Source organism: Camarhynchus parvulus, chromosome Z, assembly GCF_901933205.1.
Source record: "Camarhynchus parvulus chromosome Z, STF_HiC, whole genome shotgun sequence".
Taxonomy (NCBI): Eukaryota; Metazoa; Chordata; class Aves; order Passeriformes; family Thraupidae; genus Camarhynchus; species Camarhynchus parvulus.
Window position 1 is genome coordinate 6,009,908 of NC_044601.1, and position 25,299 is coordinate 6,035,206.

General features: G+C 37.4%; 1 protein-coding gene across 2 annotated transcripts in view; it reads left to right on the forward strand.

Moving 5' to 3' along the window:
* The window catches only part of EDIL3 (EGF like repeats and discoidin domains 3), a 239,395-nt gene that overhangs the window by 87,596 nt on the left and 126,500 nt on the right, over positions 1-25,299 (forward strand). The window contains exon 3 of one of the 2 annotated variants that reach the window (XM_030968997.1): positions 7,947-7,976. The exons of the other annotated variant lie outside the window; for it this stretch is intronic. Coding sequence (XP_030824857.1) covers positions 7,947-7,976 — 30 coding nt within the window. The remainder of the gene's footprint in view (positions 1-7,946; positions 7,977-25,299) is intronic. 2 annotated transcript variants of the gene reach the window in all.

Consider the following 25,299-nt stretch of genomic DNA (forward strand, 5'->3'; position numbering starts at 1 on the left):
TCTAGACCCCATCCAACATCAGCTGGATTATTTCCTTCCAGCAGGGCGAGGTTTTGCCATCTGTTTGCAGAACAGAAGAGGGGAAAATCCAAAATGAAGGGCAGAATTTTATCACAGCACTCCAGAGCCTGGCAGCTCTTTCTTTTTCTCCGAGTAGGAGGCGCTGGTTGGGAGCAGTTTTGAATTGCAGCCACAAGGAAGGGTGCTAAGCACCCCTTGGAAACCCAAAAACCTGCACTGAAAATGAAAAAAAATGTGCTCTGAGGAATGTATGGGGAAGTGGGTGAGACATGGAAAAATCCATATGCTCAGGATGAAATAAAAACATCTTAAAAAAAAAAAAAAAAGAAGAGAAGAACTCAAAATCAATAGCCCAACTCCTACACTAATGAAAAGTGAAGGGCATGAAGGAGCACCAGAGTGCTCACTGATGGCTGCTGTGAAAATGTTTCTTTCAGGGGTGAATTCAGAGAGGCTGGTGAAGTGTTGGCTTCCAGTCAACTGTTTTATTCACCAAGATAAGAGAAAAATCAGTCTAAATGATCTTCCCTTGTTTATGAGAAAGGGCCTCAATTTCTAGTCATTTTCTGAAAAAAATAAGAATTACATAGATGAAAAATTAAGAGGAAAAATTCATTTCTGAGAAGAATAAAGGAAACTCACACCAGGTGTAATTTTTTTTATTTCCTATCATGCTCCTTGTGCCTAGTTTGCACCTTGTAAAGCCATGCTCATATGAGAAAGAGGGAAAAAATCACCTTCTTTTACACTTGAGCATGATTCTCATTTGGCATTCCTGTTTGTTGAAGTACAGGTGTCAGCAAAGAAGTTTGTGTGTTCAGTAAAACCAGTGTAGGACACAGAAATTTGTTCAAATTGGCCAAAGTTTAAAGTAAGCTTCCTTGCCTGTCATATTTTAGGGCAGAACAATATATTATTTTTGAAGAGCTCTGGCTTCAGCATGGCCTCTGCAGATACCCTTTGACAAATTGATATATGGCTTATCATTACTGTTTTTAACCCCAGATCTGTGGTAATAAATTTTTGAGGTCTAGATTAGGGCAGTGTTCTATTGAAACTGAGTGTTACTGACACTGTTTTGCCACAGCCTACATCACACATATTTTTCAATGTACATTTTTCAATGCTAAACAATAGTGGATTCAGATAGGTACTTATTCTGGTTGTAGTGAAGTTGAATATAAACTAAATATTGGGTGTAAAGTTTATAGGATCTTCTTTTCTTTCTGCCCAGCCAGAAAAGTTAGAAGAGAGTACTTGTGTTTCTTTTATTCCTTAAGCAGGAGGTTCCAGTCTCCAAACTCCACCTGAACAATGAAAATAGTGTTTTATTCAGTTAAAAATACCTTCTTTGCCTTTCTTGCACCAGGACTTAATTCTTCTCCCACACCTGTGCTCATGCTGTGCAGCTTTATGGTGGAGCATTTTCTTTGTTCCTGAATTTACCAAAAAACACTTAAAACCCACAGACTGAACCAAAGAAACGTCTCCCTGCATGGGACCCCTCCAACACCACATCTCTCATTTCATCTGCCATCTGCTCCTCTGAATTCTCCTCTTGGCACCTTAATGCAATTTACAGTTCAGGTTTCCTGTGATGGAGATGGTGTTGTGTTATTAGAGCAAAATGCCAGTCAGGCTGGACAGAGTAATATAGACTTATTGTGAATAAATATAAGAAAAAAGCAGTTAATTCTTTTGTAGGACCTATAATGAAGCCAGTTATTCCCACCAAGAACTGTATGCCCCTGGTCCTATGGAGTTTTATTCATTAAGATGTATTTTCTATGAAACTGTGACTACTGAGTCCTTTTCATCTAATTTCCAAATAAAGATTTTAATATTGGCGGCTCAATGTTTTAAGAGGTGTTGCCCAATCTTAATGGTTTTATGATAAAGTTGCTATTGGCCTGCTGGTTTTTACGCCTCCATTGCCCAGAAAGGATGGCAGCACAATCTTTGCGACTGGCACATTAGGTAATTTGCCAAAACTCACAAAGTGTTTGGGAAAGTACTGAAAATTGCAGGATTCATATTTATCCTGAAATTTCTGGGTTTGGAAGTCTCTGTGATTTCCTGTGTACTTATGTAACTTCCCAGTATGTGTTTCCACAAGGCAAAGTGGACAGTCTGGGTGCAATTGCCTGGCAGCAAGCCAGCTGGTTGAAGTTATTTTGGGGTTTAAAATGGCAAACAATATGACAGAAAGCTCATGCATTGAGATTAGTGAATGACATTACAGGGCTGAATAGAGCTGGTGTTTATTTATCTTAGCTGCTATTTCCTCATCTCTTTGGGGCATTTTTTATGGCCTTTTGAATCCTTTTTTATGCTGCTGGATGTTGTGTATTGAACACTTTCAAGTGGTGTGGTACAGATAAAATGCCACACGAAGAGACATAACCCAGCCTCCTGTACCAGCCCAGAGCCAGCAAACCTTCTGCGAACATCTGAGTGGGCTTTTATTGCGTTTTTTGTTTCCTCCCTCAGGTGGGAGAATAGCCATAAAATAAAAAGTATTATCACCATTATGACTTCGCAGTGGGGTATGTGATGTTGTTTTAAAATTCCGCATTCACATAAGAACAGGTAGTAAAATTTCCCTTAAAACACACAAAACAACCGAGTGAAACAGCTTTGGGCAAGTGACTGAAATATGAAAGGATGAAATTGTTTGGCTTGAAAGGCAAAGCTTTCTGTCTGAGACTGTGGGGATTTCCCAGGTAGGTTTTTTTGCATCCACAGTAACAGATGCTAGCAGGTACCTACTTCTGTAACTGCATTTTGCAGCCTTTTTTTAGCATTTTATTTTAAGATTATTCGTTTGTTTCCTGGAGAGCGCTCTTTGACACTTAAAGAAGCAGAGAGTTTTGCACACTGATTTGCAGCCTTATCAACTTTTACCTTTTTGAGTACTCTTATTTTTTGGACACCAAAGTGCCAGGGGCACCTTCTCATTACATTTTCTGCTCTTTTGCATTATTCACATATTCTCAAATCTGTATATGGCATCGTGTGTGTGTGTGTGTGTGTGTGTGTGTGTGTGTAAAACTCTGTGATATTTCAGGCCATGGCACAATACTCCTGGTTTCAGAATTACAATTTTCAGTACTGTTGTGCCTTTGGCAGCACTGGAATCCGTGGCAAGAACTGGAGCTGAGTAAGAACTCAAGAATTGCTTTAAAACTTAATTTCTTTACGCTGTTTTCCACAAGAAAGATCATCCTGACAAATACCAGGGCACTCCTTCCTTGTTCTAGAGAGGTGTAAATGTGAGGGTACCTAAAAAAAAAATCATTATCTAATCTTGTCTTCTACAAAATGTAGCATTTCACCTAAATAATTTTTTTATTTGATACTTAAACATATTCTCATTCAGCACTGAGGGCCCTGGTGATTGGTAAAAAAGGAAGACCAGTGAGAATGGACGAGACGGCTTTATTGTACTTTTAAGACACTAGATTTTAATAATGCATGGCATTTTGCCCAGACACCCACTTTTTTGTTAGAATTTATTTTTCTTGAAATAAAACAATGAAGAAAAAGTAAGTTTTTGTCATAGATTTTAAGTGCTTAATCAATGTAAACCTCTGGGAAAGTGATACATCTTCTCCAATAAGTGCCAAGGGCCATTTTTGGGGGTTCTTAATTAATATATTTGTTTTCCATTGAACATCTGTCAGCCAACCAGAGTTTCATTAGTTCATGGAAAGTTATCCCTGCCATGCACTGGTGAGGGGCCTGGCGTGCTCCTTCTGGCTTGGTTTTTGTTGATTTCTGTTTGTTCTGTTGTGCCTTTTTTGTCTGTTTCTTTGGGGTGTTTCTAGCATTTTTTCAGGGGTTTGCTATGTTTTGGGTTTAGTTTGGGGTTTTTTTTTCCCTTTTTCTCATGAATGAGTGCAAAAGCAGCTAGGCCAGCTGAAGCAGGAATGGAGAAAATGCTGCTCCAAGGGCCTGTGGATGCTGAATTCTGTCAGATGTGGAGAGAGGGAAGAGACAGGATTCTCAGGCACGTGTTTCCAGTGGAACGTCTGTAGCATTAAAATCACATTCTTAATGACTACAGCTGAGATTTTTGGGAGTCAGTCAGTCTTCCTTGCACACAGGTCCTCTGAGACACCTAAGATTTAATGCTGAGCAGACTATAATTTAGTTGTGATGCTGCATTCAGAAAAATGTTATTTTCTCTTGGAGCTTACTGTTCCTTTGGACAATTTTGTGGACCTCTTGAACAGATTTTCCATGGAGATAATGCCATATATATCCAAGTTTATTTCTTTGTATATGAGTCTAACATTTTATTTGAATGTAAAAAAAAAAGTTCACATTAATATAAACTTACCACAAAATTTAATATAATGCAAAGCTAGTGTAATGTGTCATAAGATATAACATAGCATAGCAGGCTGTTACACTGGATCTGCCTAAACCGAGATATTTATGCTTCAAAATTCAGATTTTTTTTTCCCCTAGACCTGTCAAGGTTTCTGCCATTGTAACAGGAATAATCAGGAGTCTGGCAGAGACATTCAGATACTCTCCAAGCATTGCCTTTCTGCATTATCTCTCTTAAACTAATGTTGGATGACATGTCACCTGGTTCAAGCTTTCCAAACCTGCCCGTGTCTTCTTGATTATTTTTTTTTATCCCACTTATGTCATGCAGCATTATTCTCCTCTTAGAAAAACAAAATTAAGTCTTGCCAAGTGAACATCAGAGTTTTTTCTGAAGAAGATAAAATCCAATATATTTCCCGCCATATATCTTATTGTATTTTGTCAATGACAAATTGTGAAAAAAGCTTTAAAGCTGTAGAGCAATTTACAGCTTAAGATCTTGCAGCGCTGTCATAAGACCATGACTTGGGGATGTCTGTGACTTTTTTGGGGGCTTTTTTTTGGTTTTTGTTGTTTTTTTTTTTTTTTGTTAAATTACTGGTTCCTCTGGTGGGGGAGGCTGTTGGGGACCCACCACCCACAGCATTGAGTCACCATCTTCTGCCAGCCCAGCTGAGCAAGGCAACTCCATCTCACCCCCTCTCCCCTCCTCCGAAACAAGCAAAGAGCAAATTACAGATAATTACCCTGGGGATGAGTCACTGTATAAATAGATTTTTAAAATTACTGAGTGTTTTAAATCACTGCTGATGGGGAAAAAAAAAAATTTAAAAAAAAGGTGTTGTCGTGTAGGAAATTTTTGGTGTGGTAATTTGGTGAATTTCTTTAAGTGGAAAGCAGAGTGCTGATATTGCATTTGAGCTGGTGTGATAGAGCAAAAGTAGGTATATTCTTTGAGTACTGTTTTTTTAAACATGGTTTATTAATCTAAAGGGAGGTAAAAATGTCCTGTCACAAAAAGCAAGAGATTTAGTTAATTTAATTTTTCTAGAAGTCTGTTTGAATCATGAAGAGGTTCAGAACTGCATTTTCACCTCCATTTTTAATACTCATCTTTAATTTCTGTCTAGGAAATGCAGTATTGACAAGTAGAATTAGGTCTTTCTGCAAAAGCAGTTCTCACTAACTCTAACTGAGACAGAAAAAGAACAGTCTATTCCTGGATGAGCTTAAACCAGCAATCAAACAGCCAAAATTAATTAAATAAACAGAAAAGTAACATCATTGGCATAGCCATTTTGGCATCTGAGTGATTTATTCAGCTGAGATTCAGCTATCCTGTTTTATTTAGATGTGTACCTAAGTGCAGAGTGGTCCCTCTGAAACAACCATCAGAGTAGCAACAGAACCCAGCTTTGAATTGCTAATGCTGCTGTTCATCCTGATAATTAAGTCTCAGAATATTATTCAAATAGCAGTCTGAAGGAAACGGTTACTGGAATAAATATTCCTTGTATAATTGGACAATTTTGTTTAACCAGTTTTAAAGCAGAGTCTCCAGTACTTTGAATTATTTTTCATTCAAGCAGCAGCAGAGCTGGAAGCGAATATGGATTTGGGGCATTTGTAAAATTTTGACTTCCTGCTTTCATGTTCTGTTCTGTCTGTGTAGTTGTCTCTTCCACTGGTACCCTGAGAAATTGCAACCTACTTTATTGACTTAATTTTTAGTTTGTTATTTACTTCAGAGTCTGTTTTTCTAAAATTTAAATATTCCAAATATTCTGGTTTGGGGACTTGTTGTTTTCTTGTTTTTGTGGGGTTTGGAGGAGCAGGGTTCTTTGGCCTTTTTTTTGATTGGTTGGTTGCTTTCTTTGGTTTTTGGGGGTTTTTGTGTGTGTTTATAATGAGCTTTCATATTGTTAAATTAATGATTTAGCTGATTAGTTCAAGTTAAAAAGAGTGTTACGGTATTTTCCTTCTTTTCTTTGATTACCTTGAAATCCTCTACTACCACAAACACATTTTATTTAAATTTAGTTTAAGTAGTTAAAAAACATGTTAAAGCTTGAGGTGATCTTTACATATGTACACAGCATAATGGGTTAATCTAGTTTCAAAACACACTTTCAAACTTTAACTAAGGAGCTACAGAAGGCAAGGCTCTGCTAAGTACCATGTTTAGGCCATTTTAAATTATGTCTGACATAATGTTATGTTTTTTTTCCGTGTAACCTTCTTCAGGGTCTATCTGAACGCCAAACTTTAGAAATAAAAATCACCTGTGTACCTCCAACCATTGTGGTTAGAGACAAGATGGTTGGCTGGTGCTTGAGAGGGTAATTCATTATTTCCTCTCTATTAGATGTGACAGTCCCCAAAAGGACACCATGCTACTCTGCAATTAGCAATAACTGATGTGTTCAGCACTGGTTGTCACACACAGTTGCATACAGAATATTGTGCTGAATTAACCAAGGGGTTTATGGCCTCTCTCAATTGCACTTGGTGCCTGTTGAAAATTTTTTTGCCAAAAAACAAATGGAAGGCCTTTCTGCTCCTCTCCTAGTTTCTCCCTGCATAAAACATGGTGTGATAGCAAAAGTAAAAAAAGGAAAAAAAAAAAAAGTCAATTTACCAAGCGTGGTGGTGGTGGTCTTTGAGGAAATGTTTGAAATTTTTGAAGTTTTTAGCCATGCCATGTGCAGGCTCTGCCAGGGTGGATCAATGCTTGCCATGGATGAAGGAGAGTTGTCTGAGCTGGTTCTGCAAGAAATCAAAACAAGAGGAGCTCCTATTTCAACTGGCAGCAGGCAGTCATTAAAGGGAAAAAGCAAAAGTAGGGATACAGGTGTTTAATATCTCTATGTCACATTTATGGAGAGTTCTCTCACTTCAGGGTCCTTTTCACGGTATCCAAGTGAGAAACACTTGAATTCAGCTTTTACTGTCATCCAAAAGTTTTTCAAGGCAGTGAAGAGACCGATTTTGTGATGTGTATATAAACCACACTGACTAAAAGGAGAGAAAGAATTAGGTCACTGATGTACTTTTAAAGTTCACTTTTGCTGGGAGTATGTCTGTTTCCCTCTTTTGAATGTGAGGGTAATAGATAGCCCAGAGCCACCAGTGCTTTTTGATGGTAACTTAAGGCAATTTAATGGTTATCTGTCAACAAAAGGGAGAGGTGAAGACAGGTTTTTTATTGCTTTTCCCAGAAAAATAAACATCTGGAATGGGGAGCCCAGTACTGTGTGCCTGACAGACAGACAGACAATCACCCAGCCCACCCCAAAACTGCCACTTTGGCTCCCTAACTGCCCAATTTCAGAATCAGCAATTCCCATCAGGCTGGAAAGAAGCTGGAAAGAAGTGGAACAGAAGGGGTGGAGGGTTATGAGAATAAAGTTTTTCGTTATATCTAATTGCTTTTATGTTAAGAAAATGTAAATAATACAACCATTAGCATTTACATGGATTTCTTCATTTGTATTTTTTTTTCTCTTTTTTCTCTCTCTCTTCCCTTCCTTCCTCTTCCCATTCCCTGTCCCTGGCTCCCTCCCCACTCCTGACACCTTTTTGCACAGCCTCCATTGAAGAGGACCCAACTTCAGCAGGTATGAATTATTTACATCACATCTGCATTGTGGCAACCATTTCTTGAGAGCTGCCTTTACTAAAATCATTGTAGCCTGTTTCATTTTGTGTGTAACTTGGCAAATATCACAGCTGGGATCTATCCTCTTCTGTTCCCCCTTTTTTTTCTCCTTCTCCTCAACTTGGAGTCAGCAGGAAACACAATTCTCCTGTAGCATTTAAAAATATCAGTGGCATGTTCCTTCCTTCTTCCATGCTTAAGCTGCCATGTCAAGCTTCAGGTAACAGAATGATTCAATCAGGAGTTAAAGAAAAAAAAAAAATCAGTGATTTTTTAAAAATTTTTTTTATGTTAGATTTTTTCCTTGTCTTTATGCTGGCAAAACTCAGTCACTTGGATGATGCCCCAAAACTGACATCCTTTAAAGAGCTGGGAACAAGCAGTGAAGGAAGGGAAAAGAAAGGCAGCAGATGCAGAAGCATCATGCTCAAAGAAAACATTCTCCAAATGATGGCTGGGGTATCTGCTCAGAGAACTTTTATTTCCATTGACAAGCTGCCAAGCAGTGAGAATGGTTACCATCACAGTCATAAAAATCAGTTTAGGAGCTCCCAGAGAGACACAAACGCATCGTGTTTATTTTATTGTGAAGATTAACTATTTCTAATTAATTGGCAATCCATTAGCTGGGGAGTATTTAAAGGAAAAAAGAAGACAGTGTACCAGAGAAGGATGCCACTGAGCAGCCTAACATATCTGAAATGGCACTGAGTTGTACAAACTCAGGGAGCTAAAACATCAAATAAATGGGGAATCACTTTATAGTGGCTTGTTAAAAGAAGGAAAGGCCTCCAGAGGAGCAAAAGAGAAAAGGTGAGGAGAGTGAATGAGGAGAGGAAGATGGCAAGGAAGGATTGAACACTGTTTACAGCGCTAACCTACAACTTGGGAGCAATATAAGTAATTAGGATACAGCAGAGAATAATAAATGAAAGGACAGAGAACAAAGCCAAGAGTAGAATGTGAGAGAGGGAGAGTAGTTAAGACTAGAACTGAATACAGAAAGAAGCAGAAGGGAGCTTTAAACGTGAATGTGGCAGCAAAATGAGCAGGAAGGAGGACTGGAATAAGACATAATACTGCAAAAGAGAGAAAAAAGAGGAATTATGGGAAAGAAATGTAGAGTACTCACACACTCCCATGGACATGCATTCTAATTACTAAATATCAACTTTCAACTCTCCATTTCTTGTGAGATCTGTCAGTCTTGGAGTTTTCATGGAAAGTGTTTTAGCAGAAACCTACTGCAGCCATTCAACAGAAGCATTAGAAAAGGATGGGCTTTTTTACTTAGGAAAGAACAAACCCCCCAGCCTTTCTCCCTTTAGGGAAATGGTTTAAATACACATATTTTTTTAGAGCATCTCCCAAGGACATGGCGTCCCTCTCTGAACACCACTGCTGTATTTGTGAGAGCCCCTAACTGTGATCTGGCAAGCTACCCAGCCACATCAGCTGAAAATGTTCAAGAGGAGGGAAGTGGAATTTATAACACAGCCACGTGGGCTGCACTACAGATATGATTTATACTAAGAGAAAAATCCATGCATAAAGTGCAATCTAACATTAATTTCTATCTTAAAAACTTTAGAAGCAATGCAAGCTCTTCAGACGCTCCATAATTTATGGTTCCTATTGATTTTGCTGTAAGATATGACCAGATGTTGCTGTTTTGAAAGTGCACAGATTAGTTCTGCACTCTTACAGGATTGTATTAATACAGCTTATTTCTCAGATTCTATTGGCATCTGTAAAACTGTGGGTTCTGCTTAAAGCAGATTCCCCTCCCTCAGGGTAGGAATGCAGCCATGCAGTTTGGAAGTTGCAGGGCTGCAGAAAAATAAATAGAAACTGCATTCAAAACCTCATGCACTCACCTAGAGCCTTTCAGTGCCATGTGCCTGGTAGAGACAGTTTTATACAAGACCAGGTTTTGCTCTTTTCCACAAAAAAAGTGCAGCAATTTTCCTTCAGTTAATGAAATTTATCTAATCATTATCTAATCACAATCAATGCACACAGTATTTTTTCAACAAATGCCTTCACTTGTGAAACAACATGAGGTAGGATAAATTGCATCTAATATTTTTATGAAGATTTTAAAAATTATTTTGACATTTTATGAAAATTGCAAACTATTAATTGACCTGTGATCAGGATCAGAACTAAAATTTCCTTTCCTGTTTAACCAAAGAGATGAAACACTGCTATTTCCCATACTCTGCTTTTTGGGATAGGGTCTAAGTGCTCTGACAATGCCATCTGTGAGGAATCTTGTAGAAGCAAAGTTTTAAAATTTTACTTTGAGTGTTGTAACCTGTAAATTGAAGATTAATAATCCTGTAATAGTAAGTGCCCTGTAGTTATCTCCCTATAGAAATTATTTTTCACTGGAGTTCCTTGAGTTTCAGAGTGCTCAGACTAATTATGAACTCTAATTATAACCTGATGTTTTTCACCCAAGTTGCTTTACAAGGAAAGATAAAAGAGTTTTTTCAAGGAGTTTTTCCAGTACTCCTCACAGTTCCAACAAAGTTTTCCTTAGCAATGCCTCTGGGTAAACATTATTCCAGATCTCTTTTTTCTTTCCAGTTAAACACCTATGATTTTATGTCCTTGTGGACATCTAACTCTATTTTGAGTCAGTTCGCCATATTTCTTAATTTGTTTTGACTTAAAATCAAATCTAATAAAATAATTTAATAAATTATTATTTAATTAAATAATTATTTAATAGAATTAGGAAAATCTCATGAAAATTCTCTCTTTTCCATGTCTTTTTACCCCATCCATATGTGACATGAGTTTTTGAAAGCTGTTTGTTGAGCCAGGAGGAGACTCCTTTGTTGACAAGTATTTTTCAAAGCCTAATGTAGCAAGGAACTCCTGCTGGATGTCCTGCTGTTTGAAGATTTTCATCCCAAAAATGTTTCCCCCATGGTTTTATGGATTCCTCAAGGAGCCTGGAGTAGTTTCTGCAATTATTAAAGAGTAATTCTTCCAACACCTGATGAGACAGAGCACAGCAGTTTGTTCACTTGTCTCTACACACTGATTTTGACTGAGGTAATAAATACATCTCCTTTGGGATCATCACTTAACTGGAGCCATTCCTTGCCTCTGCCACTATTATTATTATTATTATTATAATTATAATTATTATTATTATTATTATAAAATTTTAAAATTATAATGCTTTAGGAAATGTGGCATTTTCATCTTTGCCTTTAATCTATATAACACATGCAAACACATTTAAAGTTTCATGGTAACGAAAGCTCTTTTACAGGGTGAGTTTTGCTATTGTCTTAATTAAGTCTAGGTGTTGTAGAGATTAAAGATTTGCTACAGGACAGGGCCTCATTCTTCAAACACATTACTAAAAAATAATCCCTTCAACAACCTTGTGGCAGAGTATGTAAGCTGCATTGAACATTTGTGTATATAAGGAAAATTATATTACCCTTCCAAAATTCCACGTGAGATCTAACCTGTTCCCTCTTCATTTAGATTTTTGACTTACATAAAAGTTGTTTTAGCATGTTTTTCCAAAATAAGAAAATAATATAGGGAAAAAATCACTCTTGAGAAAGAAAAAAAGTTGAAAATGTCTTATCAAATGAAAGATACCTCTGTTGAAAAAATCTATAGAATTAAGTTTATTTTTATGAAAGGAAATTAATGGCATTTTAGAAAAGAATTGCAATGGAAGAGCACAAGTTCCAGGATGAAAGTTGTACTAGACATAATACAGTTATCAAAAAGTCATGAGAAATAGAAATCTAAAACTATTAAGAGTTTACCCTTAATTGCTTACCCATTACCCTTACTCTAGGAGCATGGTATTAAGCAATACCTGAAACCTAAATTCCAGAATAAAAATAAAAAAACAAGTTACATGCTTTGCTTGCTCTGTTCCACTAGGAGAACTCCAGGTTTCTCTGGTGCTTGTTTTCTTCTTTGGACTTCATGTGTTTAACTTTTTAAAGGGGGATACCAAAACATTGTCTTGGTGTTTGTCTTTTTATTCACGGAATTAAAAAAATATCATTTACAGAAAGAAAATAGATTTTAAACAATGAAAAATTAAAGGTAATGTAAATTATTTCAGTCAATAGATATTTCAAAGCTGACTTGCTTGGCACAGCCCTGATGACTCTTAGGAGAATATTTCTGTGCAATTATTGGATCCTCAGAGATAAAATTTTTCATGAGACATGTAGAGTTAAAAAAAAAACCTCAAACAACAGAATGGAATGTATACTATTAAAATGTTGTCAACGAATTAGTTTTCTCTATCTAAATATCTTTGCATTTAAAAATTTACTGGACTGTCATTTTTAATAGATTTAAAACACTAGACATATTATTATTAAAATCCCATGTAGCAGTTTAATATTGCTTTGATATTCAGAATATCAAATTTTTGTGGTTTTGATTTTTTCATAACAATATAAAGTGGAAGGTATGAGGGTTCCATTCGCCACCAATCTTAACCAGATTTATATGAGATAGTTGAAAATAATTTCAATTTAGACAGCTTAAAAATAGGCAGATTTAGATGGGATCTTGGCAATGAGGAATTGTTCCCTGGCAGGGTGGGCAGGCCCTGGCACAGGGTGCCCAGAGCAGCTGGGGCTGCCCCTGCATCCCTGGCAGTGCCCAAGGCCAGGCTGGACACTGGCACAGTGGGAGGTGTCCCTGCCATGGCTGGGGGGACACTGGGTGGGCTTTAAGGTCCTTCCCAACCCAAACCAGCCTATAATTCTATAATTCAAATATCATATAGGTCTTTTCTTGAACAGGTGAATATTTATTACCTTGAAGAGGTAATATTGACTTTTGATATTTGATATTTATTACCTTGAACAGGTAATCAGTTTTTCCTTTTCTTTCCTTGCTTCACGTCAGAAAATTCTTTTGCCATTTGGCGCTGCCTGCTCATCAAAGAGCAGGTGAGATCCATTTGGTTAAAGTTCTGGGCATTTTGTGTCCTTGGTTCTTAGGGAATGAGGCTAAGAATTGAAATGAAAAACATTTGAGATCATACTGGCATTAATATTTACATGAAAATTATGCTTATATCCTTATATAATAACTATACCACCTCTTTGTCCTTAAAATACTTGACTGATGTGGATTTGAAATTCGGTTTCACAATTTCACAGAAGGGTCTCTCTTCTCCATGAAAATAATTCCCAGAGACGCATTATTAAGAGGCTTTTATTAATTGGGGAAAAAATAAAAAAAAAACCATAAAAAATTAAAAAAAAAAGGGGGGGGGTGGTAATGCCTACTTCAATGGTTCTTATGATGAGTTTTGGACCTGGGTGATCTTTTTGGTCCCTTCCAACCCAAACCATTCTATGATTTCATGACAATCTGAAAAGAAAAACCAAATCAGATTTTTCTGGGTTTTTGTTTTTGGTTTTTTTTTCAAGTTCTTGAAATGAAACTTTAAAAATAAAAGCACGACATGTTTAATCTGCTTTCTGTGTCACCCTCAAAGCATCAAGGATGCGTCTGGTCAAGTCTCAAGGACTTCAGTTTCCTGCCCACTGCACAGCAGGATCTGGAGTTGTGGTTTTGTGACGGCTCCCAGGCTGTCTTTGGGGCCACAGTGATTTTGCTGTGGACTGCAAAGCTCTTCCATTTCACACATTTCAAAGAGGGAAATCATCTTTCAGAATTATTCTAAGGGAAAGGATTTGCCATTCCCCCAGGGATTGTACCACAGATTTACTGTCTTGCTGAACTTGGTTTACGCATTTGTAGCAATTCCTTTTCCTTTTTTCTTCTCCAACTGCATATTTTAATTTTTTTCCAGTGCCTGCAGCTAGCTTGCTAATTACTTTTCCATCTATTCCAAGCAAAATATAGACTAAATCAGAAAATTATGTAAAGGTCATATTGAACCCCATTCTGATGGAAATGAGGCTTATGCAGTAAAAATAGTCCTAGATGCCAGGTGGCACTGAAGACTATTGGAGCAGCCTGTCACATTTAAAAGCTGGAAATCTTGCTTAGGTCAGGAATGAAAATTAATTAGTATTTTTAGCCTATCCCTTAGTGACTGTCCATCCACATATCATAAAAAATAACACAGTTTGGCAAAATGGCTCCCTTCTTTCCAAGACTGACAAAAAAAAGTGAGCTAGGAGTTTGAAATCATCCTGCGGTGCTGGCAGCTGCCTGAGAAACTCAGGCATGGGCATTTTTCTATAATCTGCACAGTTTCAGAGAGTATTATTTGTGGTGGTTATACAATATTCATCCCAGTGTACAAATGAAGTGGGAGATCAAAAAAATGTCCCCTAAACCAGGTACTGATTTCTATAATGGACTTTTCCTTCCATCTGCTTTTCCCTTTCTTACCTGAATTTGGAGGCAGATGTTTTCCAAGATGAAGCTTTTCATGCCAGGCATCTGCCTCAGACTGCTCAAGGCTAGGTTGGATGGAGGTCTGAGAAACCTGGTTTGGTGGAAAATGTCCCTGCCCATGGCAGGGGGTGGCACTGGGTGATATTTGAAGTCCCAACCCAAATTCCATGATTCTATGAGGTCTGTTTCAAACAGGGTAGTTCTATACAGGTGCAGCTCTTCCCATCTGGGAAGCAGTGTTCCCAAAAAAGAGATTTTGCAGGTATCTAGTCCTTGCCAGGACAGATGAAAAGAGCAGGACTAGCTCTAGCTCTGGGCAGCTAAGATAAATGAATAATAAACTCCCAAATATTATTATTATTTGGTATTTTTTTCTTCATCCTCTGAAGATGAGGAAGGAATGAGAAGATGAACAAGGCGCTGCTCTGGTTGCTGCAGGGATTTCAGCGGACTGTGTTGCTCCTTGATTCCTCTCTACTCCTGACCAGCAGAGTTGAAACACAGGAGAATTGTACAAAAAGAACACCTTTTTTGGGGGGAGACATGATGTTTTGGAAGTGAACCACTTCATTGGATGTGGCACTGAGTGCTCTGGTCGGTTTGACAAGTTGGGAATTGTCACAGGTTGTATTGCTGCTCCTGCAGGTTTTTCCCAACCCCAGTGATTCTGGGATTCTGTGAAAAGTCTAAATATGACAGAGAAGAGTTGACACAACCCTCTGCTGCTAGGAAGGATTTTCATCTGAGAAGTGCTGAAATTGAGGAAGGAAGATGACAGGCAAAAAAAAAAAAGGGATTAATGAGCTGAGAATGGGCACAGAGGGAGTGGGTCTGAATGCAGGGATGCAGAGAGAAAGAGAGAAAGGCAGCAGTGGGGTTGGCTGCTGCTGCAAGGGTTGTTTCCCTCCCACATTTCTGACTGCCTCCTCCAGCACACCCTGCTCTCCTTTGTGCCTGTGCTGGCCCTGCACAGCTCTGTGTGTGTGCAGCTGCATCAGGGGGCTGCTCCAGCTGGAAAGGCCTCATCCAAAATGCAATTTTCCTGGTGGAGCCAGTGTTCTTTTGGTTCATCTCCTTGATCTCTCCTGCCATGCAGTGGCATGTGTGCTGGCAGTAGGAAGGGGGAATTTGGTGGGAATGTGCATTGAAAGTTGGAGTGAAGATGAAGACATCGTCTTCTCTGGTCAAATATTGGGATTATGTTCCACTAAAGATTCTCATCCTCCCATTAGATACGTGGAAAGTGAAATAAAAATAAGCAAATACTAATGAAAGCAAACCAAGCAGAATTAGTGGTTGGTTGAGGATTTAGTAGCAGGTTAACATGCCCAATGAAAAGGACTCTATTCAAAAAATAGCATCACAAGGAGTCTTACTTTATGCTTATTTTGGGTTTAAACAGCCTTATGACCATCTCTAAAGCACTGGATTGACTGTGGAAACATAAAGAATACTGACGAAGGAATTTCACTCCTTTACAGCACAAATTTAAGTGATTTTTAGTTGTCAAGGCTGTGTGTTGCACATCAACTCAGGAGGCAAAAAACATATTGAATAATGACCCATTTGTAAAAAAGCTGTTCCTGTTCAAATGAACAAAACTAATAATTAAATATAAATATAATTAAAAATTATTAATTCTTACAACCACAACTTTTAAATAAATAACATTTTATTACATCAGAGTGTTAAAAAACTTGAGCTTAAGCAGGTTAGATGGCTGCTAAAGAAAGCATGGAAATCTCTCTGGCAGGTGGCAAAGTACAGAGAGCATTGCTGAACTGAGAGAATTTGGTACTTCTGTTAAATTCAGGCTCCTTTGAGGCTGATTGTATAATCAGGACCTTGTATATTGAGATCTTTAAGTCTGTCATAGCTTGAACAGAAAAAAAATGTTGAAGGAAGATTTGGCCTTATTATTTTAAAAACAGAGAAATCTTGCTTGTCACTAACATTGGGCAAGACTAAACAGCCCTCTTTAAACTGTATCACTGAAACAACATAACAGGTAAAATTCAGATGCATTTCTTATCATAAAGAGAATATAAATTGCTTTAGGTGCATGGAAATATCAAGCAAAGGCTTGAATGAGTTCACTCAGACAGGACCATGGGGATTTCTGCACATATACAGCAACTTCGTAGATGATTTCTTGCAGTGACAAACATGTACCACTTCATTCACATCATTTTTACTCATATATTGACTTTCCATATGGCAATCACTCTTTGCAAGAGCCAAGGCCTTCCTGTTTTCTTTTGTCTTAGAAATGGAATAGATCTTTTTTTATTGTATATTATTTTGAAGTTTTACTAATGCAATTAAAATGCACTTTACTTTTTTCTACTGGGAATCTTTTAGATAAACTATGCTTTACCTGAGAGCCTGAATGTCCTTTATTAGGCTTGACAAAAGCCTAATATGATGTGTGGCCTTCACCTGCCTGTGTATTGAGTAACCATTTATATACATTTGTAGTAGTTAAAAAATTTATTTTGGAAACAACTACTTTTGCAGATTTTTCTCTTCTATTTTTTTCTATTGCCTGCAGTAGTCTTCCTTACAAAGAAATGCCATTGTGACTTCAAAACAAAATCATGGCAAAACAATTTACATGCGATCCACAGTACTGTAAAGCAATAAAATGCTAAATGAAAATTGTCAGAGTGACTGAAGATAAGTAAAAGGCCAAAAGATTTCCCAGTCCAGTTTTTATTCCAGACACAACTTCCACTGGCTGCCATGGGAGTTGTGGCTGTGTGGCAACTGGTGGGATAAAAATAACAATTATGAAATTGCAATATGCCCCAATTATGAACACAGTTGTAATTTTAATTGTAACGTGCTCCCATGAATGCCCAGTTTTCTATTATTAAAAATATGCTAGCATGAAATCTACCTTTATACACTTTGAAAGTTATTTGTGTCAAATAACCCGAGAAATGCCTTGGAATTCCTGAAGTTTTATTGGAATGGCTGCAATAACTACAAGGAAGAACACAGCCCAAGAGCACAGCCCAAGAACAAAAAGGTCTGGGTAGAGATTTATGTATTCAATTTTCCTGCAGCACTGTGTTTTAACAAAACATGAATTAACACTCCACAGTAATATTACAAGTCAGTGTTACAGTTATTCATGAATTTCATTAGTTTCGACTTTTCGACAGAATTTCATCCTGTTCAAACTGCAGAACAGTTTATTTATTAATATACACTAAGGGAAAGAGTGAGAGTATTTCAGAATCTCTCCATGTTGGCCAAAAAGGTCTCAATTTTATTTTTTTAATCCAGCCTCCTTAATGACAATACTTCTACTATTTTTTTTTTCTGCAAAACTGGAATGCTGGGCTTTTCTTTTTTTAAACAAAGCACAAATATAACATTCTGCCAGGTGTGTGCTCTGCTCTAACCTCCTATGAGCAGGGGCAGGGAGAGAAGGTGCAAAGCAATGTGCTTCTCATCAGGTCTTGTTTCCATCTCAAGTTTTTATAGAACAATACAGGCCATACAATATAATCCTAAGAAATTCAAAATAATTTTTTTGCCTCAAACTGCTTTAAGTCGTTCAGTTGGATGTGTCTGGCAAGATACCTATGACCCACCTGAGGGTGGACACCAGGAAAGGCTCTATGACTCTGATGCCAAAAGATTTTTGCTTTTTATATATTTATTTCACCTATTTGTAGCTCTGTAAAGTATCATTGTATAATTCTACAGTTTCTTCAGTGGGAGGCCAAAACAAGGTGGGGGGATTACCACATTAAATGTACTTCTAACTGGGGATTCTCATCAATTATGCTAATTTGATAAACTGATAAAAATGTCAAAGCCCTGTATCACATGTGCTTTTGGCCATAAGTGCACCGGGAGGATCTTGAATAAACAGTAACATCTTTTTATCACTTCAGTCTTGTCTTTTAGGGGCTATAAGGCAAGATCTCCAGTGGAAGTGTGCCATGCCATTCCCTAAAGGAATAAATCATTTCCCTGGAGAGTGCTGCAGCTCAAGCCCCAATCCTGGAAGGCAAAATTCACCTGTGCTGAGAGCTGTGCTTGAACTCCTTATCACAAACTATTTACATTACTATTAAACACAAGCAGGAATTTCAAGTTAAAGCATTAAAGCTTATCAGAAAACACCAACCTGCAGTATTGCTGTGCAGGGCTTATTGCCATTAGCCACCAAAATAAGTCAGTGCTCCCATCCAGGTGCAACTGGCTTCATGTGAACTGCATTAATCACAAGCAATGAATTTGAATTCGTGCCGTGGAAGTAGCTGGTGCAAAGGAAGCAGATCCCAAGCGATCCTGCTGTGCATGTTCCAAACTGAAGGCTCGTGACTGCAAACATGGGTTGTGATTTTAAGCTGGGATTCTCAGCCACTGTAGGTTGCTGGGTTGACAAAAAAACCAATGTGGAGCAGGAGTGGGAGATGAGGAGAAAAAAGAGAAATGGTTTCCTAGCTGGATTGTCTAGCTAGGAAAGGAGAAAGAGTTGGAGAATAGTGACAGAATTTGGAATTCAATAGGATTTAGGGTTTTTTACATGGAAATAGCGGGGCTTGATGGCAGCTTGGGATAAAAAGTGGAAGAGGAAAGGATATATTTCCTCTGTCCTACATCCTCAGGGAAATAAGTGACTGGAGTGTAACTCTTGTCTATTTCCCTTGGTTTCTGCTGTGGACAACTTTATGCCTGTTTGGACTATATATATTTCACATTTAGTGATTCTCTTTCATCACTTTTTAATAATATTTCATGTCCTGAGGATAACCACCCTCTGAGGTTCTCTTCTGCTGCTTCTGTGCCATTAATGCAGCACTAGTAATTAGGATCTGACTCATACAAATATGAACAGCCTAAGTTTAGGCTGTGGCATTTTTTAGTTCCCACTGGAATCCTCAGCAAGAGGACTAACTGGATTTATTCTATTTGCTGTTATAATTAAAGTTCACATAATCTTTGCAGGTTTTTTTTTCCAGTTTCCAGTTATAGAGGCAAAAAGGGATGAGAAGTCCTCATCACTGGCAGTTTAAAGTGCAGTGAAACAATAAAAAATTACATCTTCATATATGATGACAAGAATTATGATGATAAAAATAACACTGTTGCACAGAAATCCCAATTGCAAGTGAGGTTCTGCATTAGGTACCAAACAATATATAGTTTCTTTATTGCTGGGTCTGTTTTACTTAAGCCATTACCAGTGCAGTAAACAGAGACATGGATTTGTTCCAATCATGTAGAAAATGGATTTGGAGAGTTTTAATGCAGAATCTGTAGACATTAGCCTTTTCAGGACTGCACCTTTGAACTAAATCTTCCAGACGTCCCAACTGAAATCTAATCTAATATTTCTTTGAATATTTTAGCATTAAAAATTCAAGTCTGCAGTCCTTCAGCAAAGTTTTTACAAAATTATTCTCTCTGTTTGCAGAGGTTTTTTTTTTTCCTTTTTCTGTTTGATGTAAACCAGAATCAACAGAAAAATAAATTTGGAAAATATTTCTAATGTATGTTGGAGAATTAATCTAGTTTTAATGAGCCAAAATAAATCACAAAAGGAGTGTAGCAAACAAGATTCCACAGCTGGGTCAGAAAAACTGGGAGAAGTCAGTGACACAGAAAGGATCATCTATGAGAAAAGCAGCAACGATGCTGCCTGAGTGGAGAGTTAAAGGAGGAGGAAGAGGCCTTGGAAATGTATTTTCTGTAAACTGACCAGGTGTTCCCTGGGAAGATAAAATCCTCCTGTGAAAGGTGACGCAGAGATGCAGAGCAGGTCTCGCATTAACACTTGCTCAGGAGATTTGTGGGAGATCTGGTGGGGGAAGAATACTGTGGGCATTATCCAGAAACACATATTTAGGTGGCAAAGGGTACAAAGAGGGGAAAACAGCATTGAAAATTGGCAAAGAGAAAGTTCTTAGCCTTGAAAGCTGAGGAATTTGAAGAGAAATAATGAAAGAGGACTTGGGAAAATGTCTTGTAGTGCATTGAACACTTTCCCCAGATTTTAGAGTATTTTCATGTCTCACCCTCTGTAAAATCACTACAGTGCCTGCTATATTCACCATGCCTCAAATTAGGGTAAAATTTGCCATCAAAGGCTTGGGTGTGAAGTTTAAGACTCTTAAGGAAAGTCACTGTATATCCATCAAGTATGAATTGCTCCTTTTCAGAAAATATTCTAGCTATTAGCTCAAAAAAGGTTGGGAGATGGCTGGACAATATAGGTGAAATTTCTTCCCTGTAGAAGAATTGTAGGGAATAGAATTGGAGGAAAATGTGCAGAAATGACCCAAAAGCCATTCTGCACTCAGGGGGTGAACTTTATCTTTTGCTGCATCCAGATGGAGACACCTTGATCATTGTAATCAACACGCTCCATTTGCTGCATTAAAAACAAGATAAATATTTAATCACAGTGCAATTAAGTCTGGATCTCTGCCATTAGTTTATAATGAATATATAGGCAGATAGAATCTAATACATTACTAATTCACTTACAAGCCAGGCTGAACAGATTTTTTTTAAATTTTTTTCCCCCAAAGCTGGTATTTTGGGAATGTTCATGAGATGACAGTGTGTGTCATCTGATTACTTTCTCTGCTTTCATGCATTAACTGGAATAACACGCAGCAATCTGTTTTTGTTACCAATATTCCACATAAACTGTGAATGATGTTCTGCAGTGCCTGTTCTTTTCAGGTTGAAATAACCAAACAAAAAGCAAGGCGTAGGTCAATCCATGTTTGTTGATGAAAAAAGTACATGTGTATCCCAGCAGTGAAACAGAAAGGAATTTTTTGAAGGATTAGAAGAAGCTGTTGTGGATTGGTTATTCCCTTTTCTCCCTACTTTACAAATATTTGAGTGCGCTGGGCAAGGAAGAATTTCTTGTTACATTTCAGAAGCTTTGCAGGATGAGTTAGTTCAAAATACAGCTTTATTATGATCATCATAATTAACTGATGATGGTCAGTTTGTCATGGTGCACCAGTATAAATGGAGTTGGGCCCTAAAACATTTAGATGTTTATGTATATTTTTAATACAAAATTACTTTTAAGTGAAAAAAAAAGGATATTTGAGTGAGAAGGAGCAAATATTGGACTACAAAGCATTAGTTCATTACTGCTGATGCTTAATACTTTAATACTTTTAATACTTTAGTGGCAGAAGGAGCACGTTGTCTAGAAGTCATTTTCATGATTGCAGTGCCTTCAGAAGGTCGACAGCACATCTGCTGGGAATGTGCTCCTCAAATGTTCCCAAACACTGCACTGCAAGGCAGGCACCTGGAGGCATTCAAAGTCTTCACAATAACATTGAATTAACAACCAAAGCAGTAAATGTGAGGAAGATCAGAGACCCTCAGAAGCTTATGTTGTATTCCTGACCTTTTCATGCAACAAAGCAGATTTCTGCCAGAACCTGTAGGGACATTGCTGATGGATTTGAATGCTCATCTGCGTGTCCCTGTGGAAGATGGTCCCTTTTGAATATGGTTAGGTTATGCTTTGGATTTGCATCTGCTGAAGTGTGAATTCTGCAATCTCACATTTGAAGGGGCAGACCTTTCAAAAACCCATTTTGAGTTTTTAAAAGGGTGATGAGGAAAGAAACAGGTCAATGTACTTCTGAAAAAAAGGCAGTCTATCGTCTGTGTGCATAGTGGTGGTGAAATTTTTAACCGTGTGAAGAAAACATGTATGTCACTTAGAAAATTATGTCAGCTACAAAGACTCGGAAATTGAGCTCATCACAAATATTTGCAAAATATCTATTGCAGGTTTTTGCTCACTTCCATGGCGGGATGGTTCAGCTTTTTGCTCAGGTTGCAGGAACTGCTGAGCAGAGGCAGGGCAGGGTTGGATTACATGGATACTGAGCCTAATTCAGTGTGATAACCCTTATTTCCCTCCCCACGGGCAGTTTGTGCCATTCTGCTGGTTCCTGCAGCAAGGAGGCTGATTCTTGCCTTCCCAAACAGGTGAAATAAGTTGTTTGTGACACTGGCTGCCTTTGCACACACTAACTCCAAAATGCAGGAGCTCCTGCTAAGTGAGCTCTGTCACAGCTTATTTTGAAGGTTTTGCTTTGGCAGAGGAAGCACCTAAAGTGTCATGTATTATCCAAACACGGAGGGAAACTTCCATCTGATGATGTTAAAACTCTGTGAGGGATCTCTGGTGAAGATCTCAATTTATCAGATGGGGAAAAACCCTATGTGACATCCATGTAAGGCCAAGAGGAACTTAAGAAAATCTGTTGCCACAAAGGCACACAGCTGGAGAGTACTTTTCTTTAAAATGAAAAGGAAAATTATTTGATATGTTTTATTAGTTTGATGATAGCTCGCAATATTTGTTTTGATGGGATTTGCAGCTTATTATATCATCAGAATAACATTATCTATTCATTCTACTTCAGTAATAGTCCACAAAACAAATGAAGCAATTAGCTTTGTATCTTTACCTTGATGTATATTAAGGTCAATATCTAATTTAGTGTTTTTCATTAAAGTCATATTATTTCTACATGAAGAGAAAATGGGTTGATACCATCAAATGTGCTAAGATTTCTTTTTTTCATTTTACTTAATTTTGCTTGTAAAAAATGTGGTTATTTTGCATGTTTCACTCCATTGGAGTACACGTTTTTTCCTTTATTTTCTCCTTATATTTTTCATATTTGTCATTTGAGCTCAACTTACTAAGAAAAAGTGGACTTTGATTTTTTGATCATCTGTTTTAGCATACTTTTGAATTCAGAGAATCCAACTGTGTGATGAAGATGGCTTGATGTTGATTCCTTGTTTAATGACATCCCCTGTAATTTCTGCTTCCCACCAAAGCATCAGCAGATTTTATATTTGGCAAAAACAAATGCTTATGCTGTTTTTTCAGAGGCAGATGGCTATCACTGAACTGTTTTCCTTGCTTTCCTGGCTTTATCTTCTCTGGACAAACTGATGGTTTCTCTCAAATATGCAGTTTCCACTGCAGTATGGCATGGTACAAGATTTTATTTTGAATTTTTCGTTGACTCTACTTGTCAAATGAGAAAACAGATAACATGGTTCTGCCTTGAGCCACTCTGCAGCTCTGCTGAGGATGCATTTATTTGATTCATACCTCTACGAAGTCTCAGAGGTTTTAGTAAGAACATCTAAAATTTAAAACCTGCTGCACTTTAAGTTAACTTTCAATATTTTTTTAAAAACATCATGGGATTTCAATTGAATAACAGGATGATGTATTTTGGACTATACTTATTATGTTGGCTGATACCCCTGGAACTGAACAAAGAAGAACTCAAAAGAGCAGCAAACTGAACAGATCTATTACTTTGAGTGCACAATTAATCTTGCTGACATTATTTTATATGAACATGGATAAAAATGCCTGGAAACCACACCATTGGATTCCTCTGCTCATTAATATTGATCAAATGTTGTTGTTCTCTTTGTGTTGGAAGCCACTTAAAGATTACCTGTAAAAGTATTACAACACTATTGATTTAAAAATACCCAATCAATCCCTGAAGTCCACCGTTTTTGAAAATTAGTTGACATATTCAGTTTGTTATTTTGTTGGTTTGTTTGGGGGGGGGGTTTGTTGGGTTTTTTTGTTAGTTTTTTAGAGGTATTTGTTTGTGGTCTTGGTTTTGGGTTTTTTTTGGGTAAAAAATAATATTTGTGGACTTGCTGCTATTGATCTGAGTAACACACCATATTAATCAGGCTGTCACAGAATTAATTATCCAGAATTTAACACCATGTTGTTTAAAAGCCTAGACATCCCTATGGAAGTTGGCTGGGACCTCTTTTCATGTGCCATCTGTGCCCAGATCTTACACATTACATTTTTGGCGCGTCAATGGAATGATGGCAGGATTAGGCCCCAGATCCTTCCAGACACTAAATCTGCAGAAATCAAATCATTAGGTCCCGTAGGCTCAGTTAAAATTAATTAATTAACTAATTAATTAATTTTAAGGTATCATATTAGGGTGTTCATGCAATTTAAATAAGCTCAAGATGTGTGAACTTAAATTTTGGTCCTTTGAAGAATTAGGAGAAGCAATGGTAGGGTGACACAGGCTTTTTAATTTTCAATCATCCATTCATTCACTTAGAACAGAGTTAGTCTGACCCATGTCTTTATCAATTAATAAATGTTAACTAGTTAAAACTACATGACTGTAATTTTTTAATTTGAGCATAAATAATGGCAATGTTTTCCTGCTCTAATAATAATTTTTGAACTACCAGTTTCTATGAATAACAAAAACAAATGCAAACAAAAATACCCAAAGCAAAATACACAACATTTATATTGAAAGTAGTCGTATTATTTGTCCATAACAACCATAATAGGAAAAAAAAAATCATATTGTTAGTTGTTTGTTGTTTTTTTTTTTTTCCATAAGAAACGCTTCATAACAGAAAAACATTAGGTAGAAATACTGTCATGTACCAGTATATTTATCACTATACACCTCAGATGACCTTTTAAGCCTTTGCAGTTGGGACTGATCTGAGAAAATGCAAAATATAAAGAAAATCAATGAAAGTAGGCTGAACATGTACTTAACAAGCCATACAGAGAAAGCAGAAAGCAAAATGAGAAAGTAATTATTAAGAGATTTATTGCTCTTGGAAGATTAGAGATCTTGCTTGCATAGAAACAATTAATATATGAGGCTGCCCGCAGGTACTCCCCAAACTGCAGCTCTGTGATAGAGGCTTAGAAAAAAAAATACACAATTCATATTTATTGGGAGGCTAAAAGTGCAAATTATTGGACAGGTTTCTTCCCAAATTATTATGAACGAGAATTAGCATGAAGTGGTAATACTTGAAAGAATAGAAGCAGTAATACTTGAAAGACACAA